Below are 25,945 nucleotides of genomic sequence, written 5' to 3'. Positions count from 1 at the left end.
AAAAAAAGATGCTTAAGTTAATTGTGTCTTCAAAAACCCTATTTCCAAAGAAGTTCACATTCACAGGTATCAGGGGTTAAAACTTGGAAATACCTTTGCAGGCGAGGGGGGACAATTTGCCCTGTTACAGATGTAATAGGAAGCACTTTGCATGTTTTATCTCACCGATGGAGGAATCCTTTGAGGTTGTCTTGTCCCATGACCCATGAACATTCTCGACAACATACCTGACATCAGTCATTCAGCAGCAGCTTGACTAGCTCCTGAGCGAGGGAACCTTCAAACCTGACAGAAGCCGTGCCAGCTTCATACTGCTCTAGCACTCTCAAGATCTTCCTGGATGCCTAGTCTCACCGCAGAGTTACTAATTCTATTACCATCTGTGAGATAAGAAACTGAGGCCAGAGCAATATATGACTAGGTTAAGGTCATGCAAATAGTGAGGAGGGATCTAGGTCTCACACATTCTTAACTACACACCATTCTGATTCTGCAGGGAGACTACAGGGGAGGAGGCGAAGCTTCCATATGAGTTCACCATAAAAAGATAAACCTTGAAGTCCAGAATAACCTTGCCATATACGATGCCATCCCAACCTCACCTTATCCATAAAACAAATGTTGAACTAACTGGTGCCAGCCCAAAAATCAGAGCAAAAGAATCATTTAAAAAACAAAACTGAAAACCCTGTTGCAAATGTTGTTCTATCCACAGAGTAGTTGCTTTTTCTTCTGCTTGGCTGTGAACACCCTCATGTACATCCCCATAAGGAAAATTAGGATTCCCAATATCACTCCTCTTCTTCCCTCAGATTGTTCACATTATTATCCTCACGTCACCTACGCAGATATATTCACACCCTCCCCACACACACTCTGCTGCACATCACACAAATGTTTCAATAGGTTTTCCAGGAGAAACATTTCCATCCCGTACTATGGTGCTCACATGTGCTTTCTTTGACAAGAATGCCCCTCACCCTTCCAGCTCCCACATGTGAACAAACACGCAGCCTCACTTGTGTGTACAGCTGTGTGTGCTCTGCCGCAAAGGGTCCGGCACCACGTGTGGGCTGTCCTGCCAGGGACAGATGGCCCGTCGAGGGAGGTAGGCTTTCCCTCTGTTTTCAGTTCTGCTGCTTTCCTTTGATTGATTGCTGCCCTTCCTCACCTGGGGGAAAGACTTCATCTTTGTCACTTTACATGTATTTATATGACAAGCTCCTTTAATTCTGTGATTAAATTGTTATTGAGCATAAAGACACAGTGAAATAAGCAATTCTTAAGCTCAGAATACAGGACAGAGCAGGTAAAGGGACATGAGCAGGACTTGTCCAATGAATACAAATGAATGCTCAGATCTAGAACTTCGGAATCCAAGCACCTACCTCGCAAGCTCCCATCAGGCCTCCTCTTGTGGGACTGTACTCTTGGTGAACCGCAAAGCCCACAGAAGCAGATTTCTCATTTCTAGTTCCTGGGCTGCTCCACTTTGTCCCCCTCACACCTGATCTGCAGCTGTCCTAGGAAGATGGCGTAAGCCAGAGCTAACTGCCGACATCCCCTCTGTACCGATGCAGGCACACTGGAAACACGTCCTGGCCAAATCCACAGCCCCACAGAGATGCTTTCTGGGGTACGAGCCCAAGAAATAGCCTGAACGTGCACTCCACAGGGTGAGCCTGAAAGGCTGTGGGAGTTGGTGCGAAGTCTGTCGGTGAAGAAAAACATACCAGGTGAGGTGATGTCTGTCTACAGCCGTCAGTGACCGAAAAGGCTCCTTTCAAGGCCCCAAAGCAAAACACTGTGGGAGGAAAGAAAGGTGAGGCAAAATCTCCAGTCAAAAGTTTGAACTGCCAACACCTTCAAGCACCTGGCACCAGGGAGAGATGGAAGGAGCCCTCGGGAGAGCAAATGTGCAGGAGCCCCAGGAACCACGGTGCAGGACAGCTACATGGGCACCGGCTAACTTCTCATTCGAGTCAGTTTAGGTAGATTAAAACCATTTCGGCTTTTGTTTTAAAAAGTAAATATCGCAAGTCCTCAAGTTGGGGGTTGATAGTGTGAATCCTGGGTGCCACTCACATGATAGTTTGCAAGCTGGATTTTCCGAGTAGGTTGGAAGCATGAAAGGTATTCTGGAAGAGGCAGACTGCTTCAGGCCTGGGCCCAAGGGGCTATCAAGGCATCTGTCCAGAAATCCTAAAGGGAGGGGCCTCTGGGGTTGTCCTTGCTGACCTGGTGTCACCTCCTGCCTCAGTTCCCCCCATGTGGGTCATCCCACAGACGGACGTGGGGCTGAATGTCAGGATGGCTATTCACTCCGGAATCAGGATACCCCGATACCAGTCCCCGCTCCACCACTCACTAGACCTTCAGGTCAACTAAACTTCTCTATGCTTCACATTCTTCATCTGTGAAAATGGATTATAATGATATAAGCCTCCAGGGCTCAGTGTAAGGATTAAATGCAACAACACATGTAAAAACTTTAGATTTGTGCACAGAATATAGTAAGCACTTAATAAATGCTAGTAATCATTGCCACCTTTGTGCTATCAAAACCTCATGCCAGCTCCACAGCTAAGGCTAGCTGGGCACCTGCCCTGTGCCAGATATTCCCACAGCAGGGGCCAGCCATACCTGCATTAGTTCCCTCACTTCTTAAGGTGACCCCACTGAAGAAAGGGTCGAGAGATACAATTCTTTTATCATAGAGGAGGAAACTGAAGTTGACAGTAATTGCTCTGCCCAAAGTGGGCGGCAGAACAGGGCTCACCCATGTCCCTGTGCCTCAGAGGCAGAGTTCTAGGTGGCCACACCCAACTGTCCTCAATCAGGTATGAATAATCTATTAAGTGGCTTTCTCTGAGTGGTAGAAAATGTAAAATGAGAAGAGAGAGATCATTTGAAATGGAGACAAGTAGCCAGTGAGGATCCTAACTTGTTTCTTTAACTTGATTCTTTGAAGAATCCAATCATGACATTATTTTCTCTACCAACATCTTAATTAAACATGAATTTACCAGGTAAAGTGGGTGAGAAGCAAATCAAAGTGAAAGGTCAACAGTTACATCACCTTTCCCCAGTTGAGAGCACACGGTTTTGGGCTCACAAAGTTGAAGGAAGAAAATGCTACCACACCCACATTGTTCTGCAGGTGCTGCAATGTGCTCACCATCATGAAATATCCAGGATTTAACATGCAAGCCTTATTGGCAATCCCAAGTTCAAGCGCTATCAATGCAGCCCCAAGCCAGGGTCTGAGGAAGAAAGGGAGCCCCCAGGGCCATGGTTTTCAACCAGGTAGGATTATCCAATAAAATAAAATAGAAGATGTGCAGTTAATTTGATATCAGATAAGCAATAAATGATTTTTAATATAAGTATATTCCAAAATTGCATGGAACATACTAATCCTAAAAAATTATTCATAAGCAACATTTAGGACCCTGAATATATCCTGCCAGCCCTTTCTGGGTCCTAAATGAGAAGAATATGCAACCAAGAATACTTTATCCAGCAAGGCTCTCATTCAAAATGGAAGGAGAGATAAAGAGCTTCCAAGACAGGCAGGAACTGAAAGAATATGTGACCTCCAAACCAGCTCTGCAAGAAATTTTAAGGGGGACTCTTAAAACTCCCCTTTAAGAAGAAGTTCAAGTAACTCTGAACGTGAATGGGCTTAATGACCCCATCAAAAGGCGCAGAGTTTCAGACTGGATAAAAAAACAGGACCCATCTATTTGCTGTCTACAAGAGACTCATTTTAGACAGAAGGACACCTACAACCTGAAAATAAAAGGTTGGAGAACCATTTACCATTCAAATGGTTCTCAAAATATACCCTAAAAACTACAGAACACTTCTGAAAGAAATTGAGGAAGACACAAAGAGATGGAAAAATATTCCATGCTCATGGATTGGCAGAATTAATATTGTGAAAATGTCAATGTTACCCAGGGCAATTTACACGTATAATGCAATCCCTATCAAAATACCATGGACTTTCTTCAGAGAGTTGGAACAAATTATTTTAAGATTTGTGTGGAATCAGGAAAGATCCCAAACAGCCAGGGGAATTTTAAAAAAAGAAAACCATATCTGGGGGCATCACAATGCCAGATTTCAGGTTGTACTACAAAGCTGTGTTCATCAAGACAGTGTGGTACTGGCACAAAAACAGACATATAGATCAATGGAACAGAACAGAGAACCCAGAAGTGGACCCTGAACTTTATGCTCAACTAATATACAATAAAGGAGGAAAGACGATCCACTAGAAGAAAGACAGTCTCTTCAATAAATGGTGCTGGGAAAATTGGACATCCACATGCAGAAGAATGAAACTGGACCACTCTCATGCACCATACACAAAGATAAACTCAAAATGGATGAAAGATCTAAATGTGAGACAAGATTCCATCAAAATCCCAGAGAAGAACTCAGGCAACACCCTTTTTGAACTTGGCCACAGTAACCGGAGAAGGACAAACAGTGTATGTTCTCATTCATTTGGGGAATATGAATAATAGCGAAAGGGAATATAAGGGAAGGGAGAAGAAATGTGTGAGAAATATCAGAAAGGGAGACAGAACATAAAGACTTCTAACTCTGGGAAATGAACTAGGGGTGGTGGAGGGGGAGGAGGGTGGGGGGTGGGGGTGAATGGGTGACGGGCACTGAGGGGTACACTTGACGGGATGAGCACTGGGTGTTATTCTGTATGTTGGTAAATTGAACACCAATAAAAATTAATTTATAAAAAAAAATTATTCATAAGCAACAATGTTCACAGCATTATACACAATAGGCAAAAGGTATAAACAACACAAATGTCCACCAACAGAGAAATGGATAAACAAACTGGTATATCCATGTAATGGAATATTATTCACTTAAAAAGAAAGTAAGTTCTGACACAGGCTACAACGTGGATGAAGGACATTATGCCAAAGGAAATAAGCCTGTCACAAATGGACAAATACTGTTTAATTTCATTTATATGAGGCTCCTAAAATAGTTAAATTCACAGAGACAGAAAGTGGAATGGTGGTTGCCAGGAGTGCGGAGGTAGGGATGGAAGGAACAGGAATGTACTGTTCATAGGGACAGTTTCAGTCTAAGAAGGTAAAAAATTTCTAGAGATGGATGGTGGTGCTGGTTGCCCAACAAACAAATGTACTCAATGCTACCAAACTGTACCCTTAAAAATAGTTAAAAAAAAAAAACAGCAAATTTTATGTATATTTAACCACAATTTTAAAAGTTACATTTGGCTTAAAATTCAAATTTAACTGGCGTTCCTGTGTTTTTATTAGCCCCATCACCAGGGACATTTGGCAAGGGACATTTTTAATCATCATGATGGAGGAGGGGATACTACTGGGATTTAATAGGTAGAAGCCAATGGTGCTGCTCAACATCTTGCAGGCCACTAGACAGCCCCAACAACAAGAATGATCTGCTGCAGAAGGTCTACTGTGCTGAGGTTGAGAAGCTCCGCCCCCAAGGGAGGTGCAGGGGAACCTCACAGATTTTGCCTGGGGCCTAGAAATTTAAACTTCAGCCACATCCAAAAGACAGATTCCCACAGGGAAATAAAAATGAACAAATCCTATCTGTAGTAAGGCACACCTAAAAATTATCTGTAATCACTTTGTACATTATTTTTGTACACAAAATTCTGTTTGCAAAAGAGACTGCAATTGCTATTGCGCATTTTCAAAAATAGACCCCCTTACAGAATTCATTTGGACTCATTCTGATGAAGACAAAGAGTTTATCAGAAAAGGTATTTCTGTCCAGTCTCAGCCTCAATATGTTTGGTGAGGCACTTTAGCCACAAAAACAAAATTAGGAGAGGGAAGGGGGAAAGGGGAAGGGGGAAAAAAAACCAAAAAACAAAAAAACAAAATTAGGAGATTAGCTAAGGATGAAATGAGACCAAATCCCCATAGCAAAGTTCCATGCACCAGCCAGAAGACACTTACTCAGCCCACTGCGACAAAAACACCCAACTGGAAAGCCCACATGCCAGGAAGAAGCTTAGCTCTCCCCATTTGACCTTGTATTACTTGCTAATCCTTTAAAGCATAAGAAGAAAGGGAAATCCACCAAGAACTTGAAAACAAGCATGATGAAGTCTTAAGCACATTTTTCACTATTATCAATGATAACACAAATGGATGGTGTTTTATTAATGCTGAATTAAGAATCAAAGACAAAGTAGCAGCTCATTGTCAAAGCTGTCTTAAGCACAACAACAAAACAAGATTAGTATCATGGAGTTGTATATAAATTACACTCATGATCCATCAAGAAAATCAATCAGTGAGGAGGGAAAAATAAAAGGGTATTTCCTGCTTCTTAGAAACCGTCAAGACTCATCCATCAACAAAGACTTTTAGTGCAACTAAAGTGGTAAAACCTAAAGGAAAATAAATGTCAGATAAGGTAAGCACTGGAACTGGAAGATCACAAATTCTTTAAAATCAAGGGACTTTATGGAAAGTGATATGAGGAAAATTCTCTCTGCCCAGAGAACATACTGTAGAAAGCATATAAATAAGAAAGGAAATCTATAACCAAAATTAGGTCACAATGGGACAGCTGTGATTGAGGTTTCCGGGGGCTGGAGCTGGTGCCTGTCGCCTCCTGGGTATGGAATTTGGCATTTGTCTCCTTTTTGCTGCTCTTCTCTTTCCTTCCCTTCCCAAGTGTCTCTTCCTTCCTGCTGACCTGGGGTCCCACAGACCTTATAAGCAAGCAAAGAGCCATTAAAAAAATGCATATCAAGGAACTCTCAGAGCAAAAGAGATTTCTCCTGATAGTCCTACAAGATAATTGTAGGTGAAATACAAACTTGAAAATTATCCCTGGATTTTATAAATGCTGTATTCCAAAATAATACCAGCTCTGTACCAATTAACTTACAAATACACATATAACACAGACATGTGTGCACAGAGGCACAGTGAGGGCTATGAACTCACCTAAGTGGGATGCAACCATCAACAAGCTCCCAGTACCTGGAACACACCCTGAACAAGGAATCGCATCTGAATGGTCCCTTCAGAACCCACAAGGGAGGTCAGAGCTTCTGTCAACGTTGTTGGCAGGCTACCACTAAGCCCAGTGCCTTCTCTCTTGCCACACAGAAAGATGTAAATCGCCTTGCTCCTCTCATTTCTAAGGTCCTAACAGATGAAAACAAACACATTAAAATAGGAAAGAGCTGAAATAGACAGGAACACTGCTAGCACAAATATAGCTTGTAGCCTGGATGAGGGAAGAGGGGAGAGTAAGAAAAATGACAAAAAGAAGACACACCTCAAAACACAGCAGGCCCCCTGGCCATTTAAGGAAGGGGCCCACGGCCATGCACCACTCCACAGACCCTGAGGCTCTGACAGTGCGGACAGTCATGAACTTGGAGTCACATGTCCCAGTTCCAATTCTAATTTTTGCTGTTATAAGTATGAGCACAAATACCTTAGCTTCTTTGAATCTCAGCTTCTCCAATCATAAAATGAAGATAATCACATTGCCCTTCCTGATCTTTGTGTTGAGTATGACCACAGTCTAAGAATTGAAGTGTGATTATATATACAATTGAAGAATATTATTTAATTAATAATTAGTATACATAGTAATTAACCTAAGGCATCAAGAAGAGGTTAAATTGCAGTCTGTGTCTGGAAAGCAAATGTTGTATTTTTCACAGCCACACAGGAAGGGTGAAGGGGAGGCTCATCTCTCTAGGGTCAGCCTCTGTGACACCCCACCCGCCCTCTTCCACCCCAACTCTTGCCTCATCCCTGGCTTCCTTAGCTTGCAGCATGCCTGAGGAGAAAGCCTGCAAGACCAGGAGTAGGAGGGAGCAGGTTCATCCGTGTGCATCCCTCCCCCCTCCCTTCTCTCTTTCAAATAAATAAATAAATTTTTTTTAAAAAGCCTACCTATGTGATTCTTAATTATACATTATCTTATTTGGAGCCTACAATACTAAATAAAGCATCTAGGAAGCTCTAAACTTCCCCAATGTGAGAGAAAGAGAGCACTGTGACTTATACTATCCAAGGCATAAGGTAAGAAAACATACCTGTGCTTTCTTTATGGGAAGTAAGATATATTGCATTCAGTGAGAATGGCATATACTCCTACTCAAGTTTGACTTCATCTCAGTAGAAGAGAAGCAGGAAGGATCTCCAGGTGCAACAAAACTTAACCTGCCAGCCCAGGTAGGTATCTCCTGGTAATAAACTTCTCCAAATGTTGGACCCCAGTAGAACCAAAGTGAATCCATTTTCTCAAGGAGAATAAATTCAATGTCCATGGTATTTGCATCATTAAGAGCAATGGATAAAACAAACTCTGACAACTTTTCTAGACATGGCTAAAGATTGTGTTTGTCTAAAGAAAAGAAAATTGGAGTACCCCAGGAGAGGCCTCAGCTTGCTGCCTGTGCTGGTGTAGGTCACAGGACGCATGCTGCGCTGTGCAAATACTACAGAGGAGAAATGGCAAACACATGAGGTCTAAGAACTAAGCATCCTTCTAAGAAATTCCAACCTGTTGATGCTATGATGCCTCTTTGGAGAATCCAGTTGGGTAACTTCCATTTGAAAACTGTTTACTGCTCTTTTCTCCCTCCGATAAAAATCGGTGTACCTTCCCAGCACTGCAGAGACTCTAAATTGTGCTGTGGACAAGGGCTGTTCTTTATAACCTTGCAAAAGCTGCTGCTGAAGCTCCCTCTGGCTGTCTTCAGAGGCACAGCCCACCCCTTGAAGAAAATGCCCTTGTGCTGCTGGGAGGGGCAAGTACAGATCCATGCCAACCAGGCCCCCCTGGGATACATGGCTTGGCAGTCCCTGTGGTAACCTTCAGACAGAGCGGCTCAGAAGAGGACAGTGCCTGGAAAGAGTCTGCTAAGTGCATTCTCAGGTTTTCTTCTCCTCTCTGTCCACAGAATAAGGCTCTGGGCTGGGCCTCCTTGTAGCTAGATGTCACTAAGACACTAAGACCTGGACAAAGGGCCATAATTGGAAGTGTCATTGGGCAGCTTCTGGGAACCTTCCCTAAGAGACAGAATGTATGGGCACCATATGCTGTGTCCCTGCTCCCAACCTTCTGCCTCCATCACCACATTTCTATAGGCCATGAGGTTGAAGCCACACATGAAGAAGCAAAATTGTAGCTTGGCAGCATGCAGTGGCTGAAACTGTGAGGCACCAAGACAGCCCTGGAACTGCCTACCTGTGCATTAATGTGAGAACAACAACAACAGCAACAACAAATCAGGCCTATTGTAGGCAACTATAATTAATGATTATTTGGGATTATCTGTCTAGCTCAATCTAATGCTAACTCACATAAGGTCAGAAACAAGTAGAATAGAAGAGACAGCTTGAGGTGGGTATTTTGTCAAGATAACAACATTTCCTCTTTAGAGAAAAGAATCTACAGAATCTCACTAGAGAGAACATAAATGTTTTTTCAACTACCAGCCCCTTGGTGCCTTACCTACTTTATTCTTTCCTTCCTTCTGCAGTTAAGCCAGGCTCCTGATCGCTACCAGCACAGTATACACAATTTTCACATTCCACTTGGAATGTTGTTTCTCTCCCTCTGAACAGGCCTCTGGCCATATATACTTCTTTTGAAATCTGGGACAGAGATATAGCAGCAATGCACTCTCCTCTGTTGTCCTGTCCTCAACATGCCACCTGATCCCCATGTGGTAAGGTGAGAAAAACAAGAATGGCTCAGGTCCCCTGTAATCATGGGGTGGGTGTGCCACCCAAGACAACTGGAGACCTCCTGAGACTAATGTATAGAATCTGAAAGGAAAAAGGTTCCTCTCTGTGATAGAAACCAACCATAAGGCAGGGGATGCAAGTTGGCAACTGCCAAAGGCCACCGTGACAGCCATTTTTCTTGTTACGTGGTATGACATGTCTAATGTGAAGCAAAGCTGTCACAAGACCACCAGTTACCTACCCAATAGCTATTCTCCCATCATAACCAAGCTCTTATTGGGGATGGCAATGTCCTTAGCTAAAATCAGATAAACTAAAAACAGAAAAACACAACACAAGAGCAACTAGATTTCAGGCTCTCTTGCATACTGGGCTGCTGAAGGACATCATAATGACCAATGGGATATAAGTGTGAGCCACTGGTTGGGCCTGTGAGAAAGCTATTTACTAGAGAAATAGACTTATTGGGTGTGCCTCTTGCCCACTATCCTCCCTCTGCCTGGAACACAAATGTGATGCTAGAAGATAGGCAGCCATATTGTGAACACCAGGAGACAAGCAATGCTAAGGATGGCTGAGTGCAAACACAGAAGAATCCAGAGTCTCAGGATACCTCCATGCTCACTCTGGGTACCTGCCTCCAGGCTTCTTGTTGCAAGAGAAAAGTAAATCCCCCAGTTTATTTAAACCAGGATGTGGAGGCTATTGTCACTTACAGCCATATGAACTTTGTTACCTCGAAGTAAAACATTACAAGAAACAGAACCAAAATGGGAAATAGGTAGAGTAGAAAAGATGGAGCTTTGAGTATGTGGCTGGAAATCTTGTATCTTGAAGAATGGTGAAAATGTGATGAACTACCATCTTTCATACCTTGGAAATGCTACTTGTCAAAAGAAATGATACCAAGTGATATAATTATAATAAGAATTCAGAGCATTAGCATCTGCTGGCTCCTTCTTAACACACACAAAAAAAAGGGAGATAAACTCACATGATTACAGATGCCTATGACACATTTAAGAAGGTGTCACCCTCAGGTGTTGACCCTGCACCTGACAACCCCGAGAGTGATGTCCCCTTAAATTATTTTTTTAATAAATTAATTTTTATTGGTGTTCAATTTACCAACATACAGAATAACACCCAGTGCTCATCCCGTCAAGTGTCCCCCTCAGTGCCCGTCACCCATTCACCCCCACCCCCCGCCCTCCTCCCCTTCCACCACCCCTAGTTCAAATACCCACCATTTGCTTCAACGTGGAGGGAACTGGAGGGTATTATGCTGAGTGAAGTAAGTCAATCGGAGAAGGACAAACAGTGTATGTTCTCATTCATTTGGGGAATATAAATAATAGTGAATAAGGGAAGGGAAAAGAAATGTGTGGGAAATATCAGAAAGGGAGACAGAACATAAAGACTCCTAACTCTGTCCCCTTAAATTCTATGTTCTAGGGACCTCCATGCCTCACACTAGTCCCAGCGCTGCCCTGCTACAAGCAGAGTAGAAAGGAAGGAAATGCAGCTCCTCTAGAAAAAGCTCTGCCCAAAGCTTGCAAGACGAGATGATTAGGAGTCCCATAATTCGAAGACATTCATGGCTGAAAAGGGCAATTTCTTCTCTACCCCAAAGTAAAGAATTAATAAATATTAGCCATAAAATGATAGCCTCAGCAAGAGACAAAACTGGTGTACCACCAACCATAGGGGACAGGCTTGCTAACAAAAATGGGATTATAGATATTGCCTTGGGGGAGTGACAAAGCACAGAAGTAAAAGACAAGATTCTTCAGGCTTAAGAAACTACATCTAGACAAAATGTTTAAATACAGTTGTTAAAAAAAAATACAGTTTTTCACTCATGGGATTGACTGGAAGGAAGTAAAACAGAAGCCCACCATTTTTTTTTTCTATTTGTGCTTCCTGTTTTCTAATACATACGCAGCTCATGTTTTGCCTTCAGGGAACCAAATATAGTTAATAAGCATGACCACAATACCTCCCAAAAAAAGCAGGGTGGAAAAATAATATCAAGGCACCATCTAACCTGATGAGCTTTAGAGAATTGGCTTAATCCACTGCAAATCTTGAGGAAGTACATCTCTATCATAACAGCTCAAGTCAGTTCAGAGTCAGTGGTTATTTTGTTTTACTTTGTTTTTGTCCTTTTTTTCCACATAACATTACACTATCACCAGGGAGGACCTGCATTCATCTTGAACTCACCCCATATCCCGTTTGGAGGAAGGAACAGGATCTTGGAATATGTTGAGATTTCCAAACCCATAAACACATGAGAGAATTTAGTAGCAATAGGAATGTTAACCTCAAGAATAGGCCAAACAGGCATTGTACCTGTGTCTCCCTTACTGATTCATGAATCAAAATTCATATCCTCGATGAATTTACTTAAAAAAAACACAAGTTTCAGTAAAGTTGCAAATACAGTATGAAGAATTTTTTTTTCTGAATCATCTGAGAGTTGTTGACCAGATGCCCCTAGGTTCCTGACTAGTTTAGTGGTATTTTCCTACAAATAAGGACATAACCTATATGAATACAAGACAACTACCAAAATTAGGAAATTAATACTAAGAGATTACTATCATCTATTCTCAAGCTTCAACTAAATTTTATCAATTGTCCCAATAATGTTTTTCTGTGACAAAAGCCTTCCCCCTCCCCTCAAAATCACACACTGCACGGAGTTCTGATGTCTCTTTAGTCTCCTTCAGTATGAAATGGCTCTTCAGTCTCCCTTTGACTTTCATGACCTTGGCACTTCTGAGGACTACAGGCCAGTTATTCTATAAAATGTCCATCTGTTTGAGTTTGTCTGGTGTTTCCTCATGGGTAGATTCAGGTTTGCATTTTTGGTAGGAATAGCAGATTTGATGCCATGCTGTTCTCATTGCTTCCTATCAGATGGCACAGGATTTGGGAGTTACTGATGATGTTAACTGTGATCACTTGATTAAGATAGGGTCTGCCAGACTTTTCTAACATAAGGCTACTCTTTTAATCTTTGTATTTAATAAATATTCAGAGGGAATGTAACTAAAATTATGTAAATATCCCATTCCTCAGGAAACTTTTCAGTGTATTTATTTGTATATATATGGACTCACTATTGTCCATTTTATTCTTGGGTTATAATCCACTGGTATCATCTTCATTTATTTTGATGCTCAAATCATGCCTAGTTTGGCTGGAGGGTGTGGAAGGGGTGCAGAGTATGCATGGTGAATTCTGGGTCCATTTGTCCCACTATTCTTTGAACATGTCTTTGCTTTCCAGCCCCAACTTGTTCTTGCCCTATCTTGTACTTTTAATGCTTGTATTCAAAAGTGGCTCAAAGAGCCCCGGGTTCCTCTCAGTGTAAAGTAGTATTTAGAAGCCAAGAAGAACTGGCTCTGGGTATGCTTACCACTGTTGGAATGCCACTGCTCTAAGCTTTCTCAGTGACACAGCTGGAAGACACATGTGTAAATGCATAGGTACACACACACACACACTTTTACCTTGGTATTTCTGTATCTAGTTACACATCTTGAAAGCTCTGAATTCACAGTGATACCTTCAGTTTTACTCCAACACCACGAGATTCCTTCCAGTTTTCTCCCTTTCCTTAATTGTAACTCTCATCAACAACAGTGAGAAACTGAGCTTCTAGGAGGGACACCACAGAAGAGACACTGTGGTATCCCCATCATGGATGCCTACCTACTTATCCCACCGAATATCTAAGTTGTTAAAGAAGGGAAGAGAAGGGATAGGAAAAGAAACAGGAGAAAGAGCTCCAGTGAATTTCTGAGGAAAATATAATGCTAAAGAAAGTCTGGCCTGCAACAACATATGACTATTATTTCCTAAGTTGATTTTTGAGCCCCCAAGTTTGTACCCACAGGATGTGCAAAGCCTCCAATCCAGTACCTACCTCAAAGATGCCATAGATGATAAAGGATCAGGGAAGAACTAAGGTTGAAGGAGGAAGGAGGGCTGGGCTTCTAGACTGGTTAGCCTGGGAATATGCTGCCTGCAGGGCCACAGCTCTCACTCCCACATAGTCTGAATGCCCAGTACCTCTTGTCCGCACCATCATGCTAACTGCAAGTGGAGCCCCTTGTATGTTCAACTTGATTCTCCATAGTCCATTCACCATGGCAACAGAGTGATCCTTTAAAACATGAACTGTATCATGCCCTCTTCTACTGAAAACCCTAAGATGGTTTCCCATCTTAATCAGAAAGTTTGTAACATTCTGTTATACACAGTCTTATGTGATCTGTCCCCTCTTTCCTCATTGTCTTCACTTCCCACTGCCCCCCCCTCACTGAGGCCTCCCACACAGGCCTTCTGGCAGCTCCTCAGATGCCCAACATGCTCAGACCTCAAGGTGTTGGCTGTTTCCTTTGCCTAGAAAATCCCTCCCCAGAATCCAGACTGCTTGATCTACTTCACTCAACTGTCACCTTATCAGAAAGGCTTCCCTAACCAAACAGTCTAAAATAGAAACACACACACACACACACACACACACACACACCACTCCTGTGCCTTAGGCCTGTTTTTTCTTCTTAGCACTTAATACTATTCACTTATTATATGATTATCATTCATTTATTTGCCTGTCTCCTTCCATCTCAAGCAATAATCTTGTAGGCTCCATTCCTGTAACTGGCTGAATTTTGTCCCCCAAAAAGATATGTTGAAGTGCTGACCCCAAGATCTGCGAGGATGACTTCATTTGGAAACAAGGTTTTTGTACATGTAATTAGCTAAGTTACAGAAAAGCCGTACTAGATTGGGGTGGGCCCTAAATCCAATGATCTGTGTCCTGATAAGAAAAGGAGAGGGAAGAAGGGAAGGAAGAAGACTGCCTGGAGACAGAGACAGAGACTGAGATTAAAGTTGTATCTACAAACCAAAGAATGCCAAGAATTGCCTACAACCACCATAAACTAGGATGAGGCAGAGAAAGCTTCTCCCCCTAGAGCCTTCAGAGAGAGCACAGCCAAGCTGACACCTTGATCTCGAACTTCTAGCCTCCAGAACTATGAAAGAATAAATTTCTCTTTGTGATTATTTATTCGGGCAACTCTAGGAAATTAGTATAACTGTATTTTTTCATCATTATATCTCCAAATGCTTAGAACAGTGCCTGGTACATACAAGGCACTAAGAAAGTAACTGCTATCTGAAGAAGTGAACAACTTTCAAAACTACCTTGTCATTCATCAACATCATCAACTTATCCAGGACCAATGCTGACCTATGCTGCTGACCTAAGATGTACCTACATCTTGCATTTGTGGAAAACAGAAAGAGGTGTCCTTCTTCGAGACACTTCACTTCCTTTAGTTGAAAAGTTTCCATAACATACTGACTTCATCAGGACAAGATGTAATACACATAATACATATAATATGATTAATAATTAAAATACACATGATAAGGGCAATAAATAGTGTGAGTGATATTCCTTGTTCCCAGTAGAGTCTGCACATATATAGTGGCCCTGATCTAAGCCAATCACATTTCTTTCAGTTACTTAGGGAGGAAGTAGAATTCAGATAGAAGATCTAGGGCAAAGGTAACAAGAAGCCGTACCTTTTCTTCTTTTATCTGGGAGACAAAATAAACATGGGATAACCTAAGAAAAATATTAAAGCAACATACTGCAGATTAAATACATGGTTTGAAAAATAAATGCACAGGTGAAGCAGAATAAAAGGATCAGATGATGGCATCATTGCTCTGGGGTAAGAAAAAGAAAAAACTGCCATTCATCAGTGTCTGCCATATGCCAGACAGACCTGATTTCATTTAAAGTACACAGAGCTCAATGGGATAAAGGCTTACAATGCTCGCACCAGTGCTCTTGCCACTGAAAAGTAGTAAGACTTAATAACTTGCCCCAGATGAGGTAGCTAGGAAGTAGCAGCACTGAGATATGAACTTGGATCCAACTGGCTACAAAGCCTGCACTTGTCATACATCAAGCCGCCATCTTTGAGCAAGTTTTAAAGAAATTGTGGACAAGCAAAATCAGTGAAATAGGAGTTTTTCCAAATTAAGTGTATACAACTTTCAGTTCTAAATAAGAATAATACATTGACAAAGAAGATACGGTGTATATACAATGGAATACTACTCAGTGATCAAAAAAATGAAATATTGACATTTGCAACAACATGGATGGAACTAGAGGGTATTATGCTAAGCAAAATAAGTCAGTCAAAGAAAGACAACTATCATATGATTTCACTCATATATGGAAGTTAAGAAATAAGACAGAGGATAATAGGGGAAGGAAGGAAAAAATAAAATAAGATGAAATCAGAGAGGGACATAACAGACTCTTAACTATAGGAAAGAAACAGGGTTGCTGGAGGGGAGATGGTGGAGGAATGGGGTAATTGGGTGATAGGCATTAAGGGGGGCACTTGATGGGATGAGCACTGGGTGTTATATGCAACTGATGAATCACTAAACTCTACTTCTGAAACTAATAATACACTAATTAATTGATTAAATGTAAATACACATATAGGGAAAATAAAAAAACAAAAATAATAATAGGTATATAGGCTATTCTGTGTACTAATTATCTTCATATACTCTATCTAAGTAAATTTGGAAATTAGTTTTTACCTAATAGCTAGTATGAAGGCAGACCAGCTATTTGCAAAGGGATGGGTTTACAGCATGACTTAATATACACCATTGTGAGTAACAAAATTTGAGAAAAATTCATGGCATTTGTTGTCACTTGGTTCACTCAAAACCACTGCAATCCCTGACAAACACGTTTTTCTCTGCTATAGAGAGTTAAAGCAAAGGACTACAATTTCCATATTCCCTTGCCATTAAGGTCCTGCTGTTGGTTGACTTCCACCCTGGTCACACTCCCCTGTGGGACCAGGAAGCAATGATGAATATGCTGAGGCAGCAGTCCCAGGATCTTATAGCAGCATGGTCAGAGGCATCTAGCATTTCTGAAGCTGTTTGGGCATGATACTCTCTGTGTAATGCCTGGCTCTATGAGGTTGAAACAGCAAAGAGCATTGGCACATTCCACTGCCCTAGCTGCATGATGAGGTTGGACATTTTCCCTGGCTATATTACTTCCAGGTGTGAAGCACCCAAGTGTGGTTCTTTGGACCTCATGGAAATTTTACAGCAAACTAACATTCTCTAAGAAATCTTTCTTAATGAGCCAGAGTACACTGTGTTGCCTTGCATCTAAGAAAATCTATGTTTAAAATTCTTCTACTTGTATACTTGGATAAATGAAAGAAGAATGGCTCTGAATATCATCAAGAGTTACTGTAGGCATAGAAAATCACCCGTTTCCTTGTCTGGCTGCACTACCACGCAACTCTCACCCCAAGAGACCAGCAATAACATCCAAGAACTCTTCTAAAATGAACAAAATAAACTCATCTGGCATGCGCAATCTTTCCCACTTTTGCAGAAGTGACTCTTTGCAGGCTTTATGAATAAGCCATTGATTCTGTTCCCAAGAAAGGAACAAAAGAATGTGGCTGTAGAGGAAGAGAATGGATCACAAAGCCATAATTCTTTACCTGGTCGTATTACCAGGTGACCTTGGGCAAGTCATTTAGCAAACTATTGCCTCCAAGGAACTCCCCTCATCTTATTTTTGAAGGACATAAATGAAAGGTCTTCTATTACTGAAACACACAGGCCATTTAGAAGTATTATTTGTAGCCTTCTTTCAGTTATCTGACTGTACCCACTGGTGGTTGAGATAAGACTTGTTTCCAGCAGACCAGCAGTGGTATTTTCCCCTGAATAACTAATGTGTGCTAGCCTGCCTATGGATAAAGTGAATGTGAGCTAGCACTTTAAGAGGTTCAGAATTAGCTGTTAATAACCATCTCCTGTTATGGGGCAAAGAGGAAGAAGAAGATTAAGCCATAGTCCCCTATAAAAACAGACATGAAAGGCAGCAAGGTCAAAAGACACTTAAATCCCAAACACAGGCTGGACTATTTGGAAGAATGCTTCATAAGTTAATACTGTAATAAATAAAATAATTTTATTTGCATTGCACAGCTTCAGAAGCTTTTACTCTGGAAACAAAATCTTTATCCTGAATACACTAAAATCACTTATACATTCCTGTATAAATCATGAAAATCCAATAAATCTAGGCTTATATATAATGTGTCTCTTTGGGGAAGCAGGAGAGGAATAGGAAGTATTAAATAACACAGAATGGGAAGTCTCTACATTTGGCCACTGTAGGCAAACCTATTCAGTACAAAAAGTACTTTTCTCTTTTATTGGAAATTACTGGAACATATGACAAACTGAACAGAAAACAATAATCAAATGTTCATGCTTAGATGCTAAAAATACACCAGGGTGATTGTGATTTTTTTATCTCTAATTTCAGCACTAATGATGATGATTATTAAAATATATGTATAAAGAAATCAAACCTCAGGCTTTGATAGGGAGGGGAGAAAAAGCTTTAACCTAATACTTTCTGCTGTAAGAGCAATTTCATCCTCAAAATTAATCAGACCATCTAGATGCAGCATTTTAATTAGGTAAAACCTACAGCCATGTTGAATAACAAAGGGAAAGACATAGATCAAGTGGTAGATAAGATCCTCTACATGGTTCTATTTTCCCAAAGTTGTATCACTATTGATGAGAGTTAAGGGGGTCAATGCAAGAAACCTGGAAGTAGGTCATGGGCCACATTACCTAAAAGTAGTGGTTCTCAAAATGTGACCAGCAGCATCAACACCTCCTGGGAATTTCTTAGAGACATACATCCTCAGGCCCTACACCTATGGAATCAGAAGCTCCGAGGGCCCAGCAATCTGTGTCTAACAAGCCCACCAGGTGATTCTAATGCACACGATAGTTTGAGAACCACTGCCCAAGAACTTCAGATAGGGAGTATAAAATAAAATTCTATTACTTTCCTGACCTCTTAGAAACTAGTCTGAAAATCCACAGGACACAAGCAGTTTGTGGCTGAATGGTGGTGAAAATCCACACTGCTTAGCCAGTGTTAGGAGAATTTTCTGCTAATATTTGTCACCTAGTCCTTCCATCTTTCATCCACCTAACTTCCAATAAATAAGTTATTTATTGATGTAGAACCATTGGCAACTATTTCCAACTTGTTGACTTTCAACATCAGTTCCCAAATTACATTTTGTTTTTCTGTGTTTTATTTACTTCAAAACTTTCCATGGTGAAGGAGTAAAAGGCCAGATTTTTCTCTTCTTCCTCACAATTGAATTTGAGAAAATCTTTGATCAGTCAAAATATCCTTCACCCTGCCCAGCATAAATTCCAGCCCTTCTTAGCCAACCATGCCTGGACCATCTGTCCAATTGAATGACTGCAGGTCCCCCTCAACATGAAAACATTGGGAAAACAAGAAAATGCAATTCTTTCTTTCTAAAATCAGTATGTTATTAGTTTTTCTAGCTCTTAGGACATAGCTCTGTCTGTGGTTGGATTATTATGTGTGATTGTAAGCAATTTTATTATAGCCATTATTTAACATCTTACTGGGGGGGCGAAGTCATGACTGACCTAAACTGAGTACATATAGAGTCAAACCTTTCTCTGATCACACTTCTGTGTATATTTTATATACTGCTTTAATTCACTTGATGATATCTTGCTATCTTATCTAAGGTGTATGTATATTTCTCCATGATTCTATTTTTAAGCTCCTTGAGGGCCGCAACCACACCTTCTCCTTCTCATTAAGTAGTAAAGCACTTACAATGAGATTCAACAAATATTCACTGTATATATTTAATCAAGTGTTCTCTCCCCCTTGTCCCAGGAATAAGCTGCTGACACTCTACTTTGGTGATTTACCATTTGACACTAAATTTTCGCTGATTTGGGGGAAAAAACCTAGAACATCCCTGGCTTAAGCTAACCCTAAAGGAGCAACTGATAGATAAAGCTCTATGCATTCCCAAATATGCCCAAGATCAAGCGTGATATAAATGGGGTGTTACGATGCACCAGGGGACCTAGTTATTACACTGGGACATGGTCACAGCTCAAAATCAGCCACGTAGCTTTGCTTTCAAGCACTGACAGCAGCCTAAGGCAGCAGACTGTACAATAAATGACTGCAAAATGTCACTGCCAGAAAGTTTCTCAGATGTTACAAATAGGCTGAAGATTGTCACAGAGAGAGGAAAGGACAATTTAGTCAGCACTATATATATATGGAAGAAATATATTGGCCTTGTTCCATAAATGATAACTGAAATGCTATCTGGACCAGTCAATTTATCACAGGAAAATAAAACAATCTGCCACTGTAACCCAGAGAGGAGAAAAATAAGGATAAAAGATGAAAAAGCTCCATTCATTTCAAAGAAAAGACACAGTGACAAAGAAACTATAGCAGGCTGACTATTAATTCAAGACCTCTTGCTACTCTGGCAGAAGCCTGAGCAAGTCAGTTCACCATGGTCTGGCTGCAATATGCCCTCCCTCCATTGCAAGTGCCCTGCCCTGCATCCTCTGTCTGATGAAATTCCACTCATCCTTCAAGATTTACCTCCCGTGTCACTTCCTCTCTGAAGTCTTACAAAACGCTGCCAGGCAAAATTAATCACCTCCCCTTCCCTGCTGCCCTCCTGGTGCAGCATTGTGATTCTGGATCTCATACCAGTCCATGATGCCTGAAGGGTGGAGACCGCTGCTCAATTCCCTTTGTTTCATTTACAGGACACCTGACAAAAGGCCTGGCACCTCGAAAGTCAGTGCTCAAAAAATCTATTGAAAATTGTTCGACAGAATTATAGACAGTATTTCAATTCCCAGTGGTGGGAACTTTATTTGATGTGTATCACAGGTATAATATTTATTGAACAACTCAGTACAGGACACTATGTTGGTGCTTTACATACTATGGTCTTTAATCCCTCACATCAATCCTATAAGGACAGTGGTGCTCAGGAAGAGAAAACCAGGACACTGAGATCCAAACCAAGCCTGACAGCAGGGCATATTTTGCATCCCTGCACCACTGCATGATCACGTGTGCCCCAGGCCACTGACACAACCTCTGTGAGCCTCAAAGTCCTCCTTTATAAAACTGGGATGATTATATTTTAGTGTTCTGGCCCACTTTCTACAACGGCATCAGGAAGACCAATGAAATCCCACCATTTATTGAAGAATAGAGAACAGTGAAGAGGATAAACTAAAATGGAAAAAAAAACCCAAATGCATTTAACATATTTCTTTTCCAAAGTTTCAGAAATGGCACCTCATCTGCATCTCCTGAAGGGACAGCTCTCAACAGAAGCTGTACCTTAAAGGTACAGCTGCTTCTATGAAGACACAACTTTAAAATGGGCAGATTTTTATACCAATTATTTGAACACTATATCCCTCTTGTAAAGATCTGCTCTGGACCCCAAACTCAGGAAAAATGCAGAGAATGTTAGGTCACTGCATCTCAATGCCACACTTGTGACCATTCCCTAAATGTTTACCATCTATTTAGACCCCAGGTCACACCACACAGGTAACTGCATGAAAAATGACAGTGGGGAGTTAGCTGTTAATGGGCACTATTGGCAAAACTGATGCCCCATAGGAAATGGGAATATGGTGGTGGAAAAGCTGCCATGACACAATACCAGCCAATATCTGTGGTGACATGACACCACTTCAGCTTGTATAATGCTAGAGAAACCCTAGAAAACAAATAATTACTAAGTTGCTAAAATGGGCCATCAACTATTTCATGTTTTAGGCAAAGTATGTGTATCCTAGAAAAATCACCACATTGTGGCACATGGACTTGGAGGCAGGTATATATGATAAGACAAGAGTGAAAGGGTAAAGAACAGCTCTTAGGCTACTACAACAGTCTAGGCATAGGAGGATGATGCCTAAAGAATAAAAAGATGGACATCTTCTCAGTCACATTATGACTTCCCAGTCATGTTATACCAAGACTGGAAAAACTTAGTATGAAGATACAAAATTATAGTTAATTTCATTTATTAATATAGTTGCAAAACTGCTTTAAAAATTAGTAAGACTTGGGGAACCTGGGTGGCTCAGTGGTTGAGCATCTGCCTTTGGCCCAGGTCATGATCTTGGGGTCCTGGGATTGAGTCCTGCATCAGGCTCCCCACAGGGAGCCTGCTTCTCCCTCTGCCTATGTCTCTGCCCCTCTCTCTGTGTCTCTCATGAATAAATACATAAAATCTTTTTTAAAAAGAGCAAAACTCCAGCATAGTATTAAAAACAATAGTTTATTCTAGGAAATGGAACAATAATTTAATTTTTAAAACCTTATTGATTAGGGTTTATATACAATATATGTGGTGCATATAGTAATAAATATATATTTACATATATATACATATATGTGTATATATGTGTGTCTGTATATATGTATATATAAAATATATATTATATTATTTAATATATATTTAAATATTATATTATATATATTATATATATTATATATTATATATAAAATATATATTATATTATTTAATATAATTTGAATATTATATTATATACATATATAAAATGTGGCATAATACTGTTTGAATTAAGAACTGTTAAAGGTGCATAGTGTAAACCCTACAACAACCAGCAAGGAAAATGAAACAAAATGGAATAGTAATAATCCAAGAGAAGAGATCAAATAGAATACTAAAAAATAGGGGCACCTGGATGGCTCAGTCAGTTGGGCATCTGCCTTTGGCTCAGGTCATGATCCTAGGGTCCTGGGATTGAGCCCCAAGTCAAGCTCCCTCCTCAGTGGGGCACCTGCTTCTCCCTCTCCCTCTGTTTGTTCTCTCTCTCTCTCAAATAAGTAAATAAAATCTTCAAAAAAAAAAAGAATTGTAAAACATAATTCTAAAGGAAGACAGAAAAAGAATAAAAAAGAAAAAAATACATATGGGAAAAATAGAAAACAATAATAAGACAGTAGACTTATACTCTAACATATTAATAACTAGACTAAATGTAAGTGACTTAAAGATTCCAGCTAAAGGAGGAAATTATCTATCTGGATAAAAAAAAAGCAATATCAAACTATAGTATGTTTCCAGGAAACCCACTTGAAACATAAAGACATAGATAGGTTAAAAATGAATGAAAGAAAGATACATCATGCTAACACTAATCATAAGAAAGCTGAAGTAACTATTCCTACCAGATAAAGTAGAGTTCAGTAAAAAAGAGAATTGACATAAATAAATAGGAATATTTCATAATGATAAAGTGGGTATGTAGACAACCTAAATGCTGATAGAACATGAAAATATTTGAAGTATCAAAATATTTAAATAATGGAGCATTGAAATCTATTATTTAATAGAACTGAGAAGAGAAACAGACATATCCACAATCATAATTAGAGATATCAACATACTCCTCTTAATAATTGATAGGTCAAGTAGACATTAAATCGGTAAGGCTTATGATTTGAACGCTATCTACCGGAGTCACCTAATCTACATTTATAGAACACCATGCCCAGTAATTGCAGAATTTACATCCTTTTCACGCACACATAGAACTACAGAAAGACTCTATATTGGTCCATAAGACAGGTCTCAATAATTTCAAAACAGATTAAAATCATACCAGGAATGTTTTTTAAACTTTGTGTTCAAAAGAATTAAATTAGAAAGGAATAACACAAAGATATCTTTGAAATACTCAAACATTTGGAAATTGAGCAGTCTATTTCCGAGTAATTCATACAGCAAAGAAGAAATTACAAGGAAAATTAGAAAAATTTTTATTTGAATGACAATGAAAATATAACAAAATTTGTGGGCCTCAAATGAATAAGTGCTTGACAGAAACTTATAGTTTTAGAAAAGAAGGTTTACAATAAATGATATGTGTCAACCTTAAGAACGTAAAAAAGAAGAGCAAATAAAACCCAAAGTAACTAGAAATAAGGAAATAATAAAGCTAGGAACAGAAATCAATGTAATATAAAATGGAAAAACAGTAGAGAAAATTAATGAAACCAAAAAAATGAGTTTTCTATAAGACCAATACAATTGTTAAAATTCAGACTGAAAAGCAAAAATTTAAAGAAAACACAAATTACCAAATAGGTTATCAAGAAAAAAAAAAGAGTAGCACATTACTGTAAGTCCTAAAGATATTAAAAGCATAAGGACAAAAAAAAATAAAAGCATAAGGACATATTATGAACATCTTTATGACAATAAATTCAACAGTTTAGATAAAATAGAAAAGTTTCTCAAAGGTGCAAATTATCAAAAATATATACACATATATCTATTAAAGAAATTGAATTTGCAATTTAAAACCTACTTTAGGAACTCCAAAGTCAAGTGGCTTTACTATTAAATATTATCAAACATTTAAGGAAGAAAAAATACCAGTTTTACACAAACTATCAGGAGAAAGGAATACTTCTTATATAATTTTATGAGGGCAGCATAACTGTGATTTAACATACAGAGCAACTTCTCTCAATCCTTAACCAAATAGTAAGCAAATCAAACCCAGCAATTTATAAAAAGTATTTAATGATCAACTACGGTTTATGCAGGAAAAAGTGTTACTTAACATTTTAAGATCAGCGTTACACTGATTAACTACAGTAACACAATAAAGGAAGAAAATAGCTCAAATGGACTTCATCAAAATTAGAAACTTTTACTCATCAAAAGACACCATTATGAAAATGAGCAGAAGAAAATTTCTGATGCAGTCAGTGGCTGCCTCGGCTGCATGGTGAGATGGCCGAGCAGGTGCCCAGGCCAGTGCTATTGCTGTGTCTGGGTAACATCTGTCAATCACTTACTGCAGAAACAATTTTCAAAAAACTTGTAACTGATCAAAATGTTTTAGGCAATTGGAGGGTACACAGTGCTGCAACATCCATGCATAAAATAGAAAGCCCTCCTGTATCAAGAGCACAATTGCAAGAAGAAGCGTGATACTCCCATGAATCACACTGTCCAGGCAGGTTACCAAGAAGACTGTGCCATATTTGATTAGATCCTATGTATGGATGAAAGCAATCTGAGAGATTTGAATAGAAAAAGTATGCAAGGTAAAAATGGCAAAGCTAAAATGGAACCACTTAGGAGCTATTATCCATGAGAGCAACATATCAGTGAAGATCCCTATTATGTGAGTGACTCCAAACTCAAGACTGTTTACCAGCAGTGTGTAAGGTGCAGTGTATTGGACAAGGTACGCTGACACTGCATCCATTCCTTGATGCAGCCAGTGGGGCTAGTCCCCACAGCCTCGCTCAAGATGTCAGGTGTCAAAGTGTGATAACACTCCAGAGCTCAAGCCCACAGCTGTTTCTTTGGCTAACTTGCTCTTTCTTATCTTAAAATAATTATAGATGAAACTCAGTTGTTGTGTTAGGCAGAAGAACAAGTAAAAAATTTTGATCTAGACAGTTTCTGGGGTACATAAAATCTCCTTAGACTAATTAAACCCCCTACTTCGTTTCACTTAGGAAAAAAATGTGGAAGAAATAAAATAGAACATGATGAAATGAGCATTATTTTAAGACCCAGATCAACATCTGAGCTGACTGAGACTTCTAAGTCTTCTGCTCTACCTCTTCCCTAAGTTTGTGGAAACTTGAGGATGAATGCGCCCTGTTCCCCTATACTACCTCTTTATATCAGAGCCTTTTTAACCATCCATGGGAACTCACAACCTAGATGAAAAGGGTTAATACACATATTCATAGTGTACACTTGCATATTTAAAAAATAGAAAAAAAGGTTTATGGAATTAATCTTAGCACCTCTACTACTCCCTAGTTTTTGTTTATTTAGTTTATTCTATAAGAAAGTAGGCTTCTTTGCTCCCATTTGAACCACTTTGCCCCTAGAAATTGAATCATATCCAGAAAAGATATTTGTATGCTGGTTTATCTCATGATCCATTTGCAGAATGTGTCTGCTTTTATATGCATATATAACCCAAATGTCAAAAATAAATTAGCATAGGAGGAAAAAATAATTAAAAAGTTAGCAAAAGATCTTTTATTTTGGAATACATAAATATAAGTAATGATACGATGATAAACAATCATCGGTGCTTAATTTATAGGCAAATATAGGTTATTTCTGTGTACTGTCAGTTAATTAATCTAAAATTAATAG

At 39.7% G+C, this 25,945-nt stretch overlaps 1 protein-coding gene and 1 pseudogene across 7 annotated transcripts in view; one reads left to right on the top strand and one right to left on the bottom strand.

Annotated features, from left to right (window-relative positions):
- DISC1 (DISC1 scaffold protein) overlaps positions 1 to 25,945 on the bottom strand; it is a 346,483-nt gene that overhangs the window by 104,227 nt on the left and 216,311 nt on the right. The window contains exon 11 of one of the 7 annotated variants that reach the window (XM_055308946.1): positions 7,143 to 7,199. The exons of 4 other annotated variants lie outside the window; for them this stretch is intronic. In XM_055308946.1, coding sequence (XP_055164921.1) covers positions 7,192 to 7,199 — 8 coding nt within the window. In that variant the 3' untranslated portion in view covers positions 7,143 to 7,191. Of the gene's footprint in view, positions 1 to 7,142; positions 7,200 to 25,945 lie in introns of those variants that run through there. 2 more of the 7 variants (XM_055308947.1, XR_008662319.1) reach the window with 2 other exon arrangements.
- LOC129499225 (low molecular weight phosphotyrosine protein phosphatase-like) lies at positions 24,551 to 25,019 on the top strand (annotated as a pseudogene).

Source organism: Nyctereutes procyonoides, unplaced genomic scaffold (assembly GCF_905146905.1).
Source record: "Nyctereutes procyonoides isolate TBG_1078 unplaced genomic scaffold, NYPRO_anot_genome, whole genome shotgun sequence".
Classification (NCBI taxonomy): domain Eukaryota; kingdom Metazoa; phylum Chordata; class Mammalia; order Carnivora; family Canidae; genus Nyctereutes; species Nyctereutes procyonoides.
This window is presented reverse-complemented; position numbering and strand designations above follow the sequence as displayed.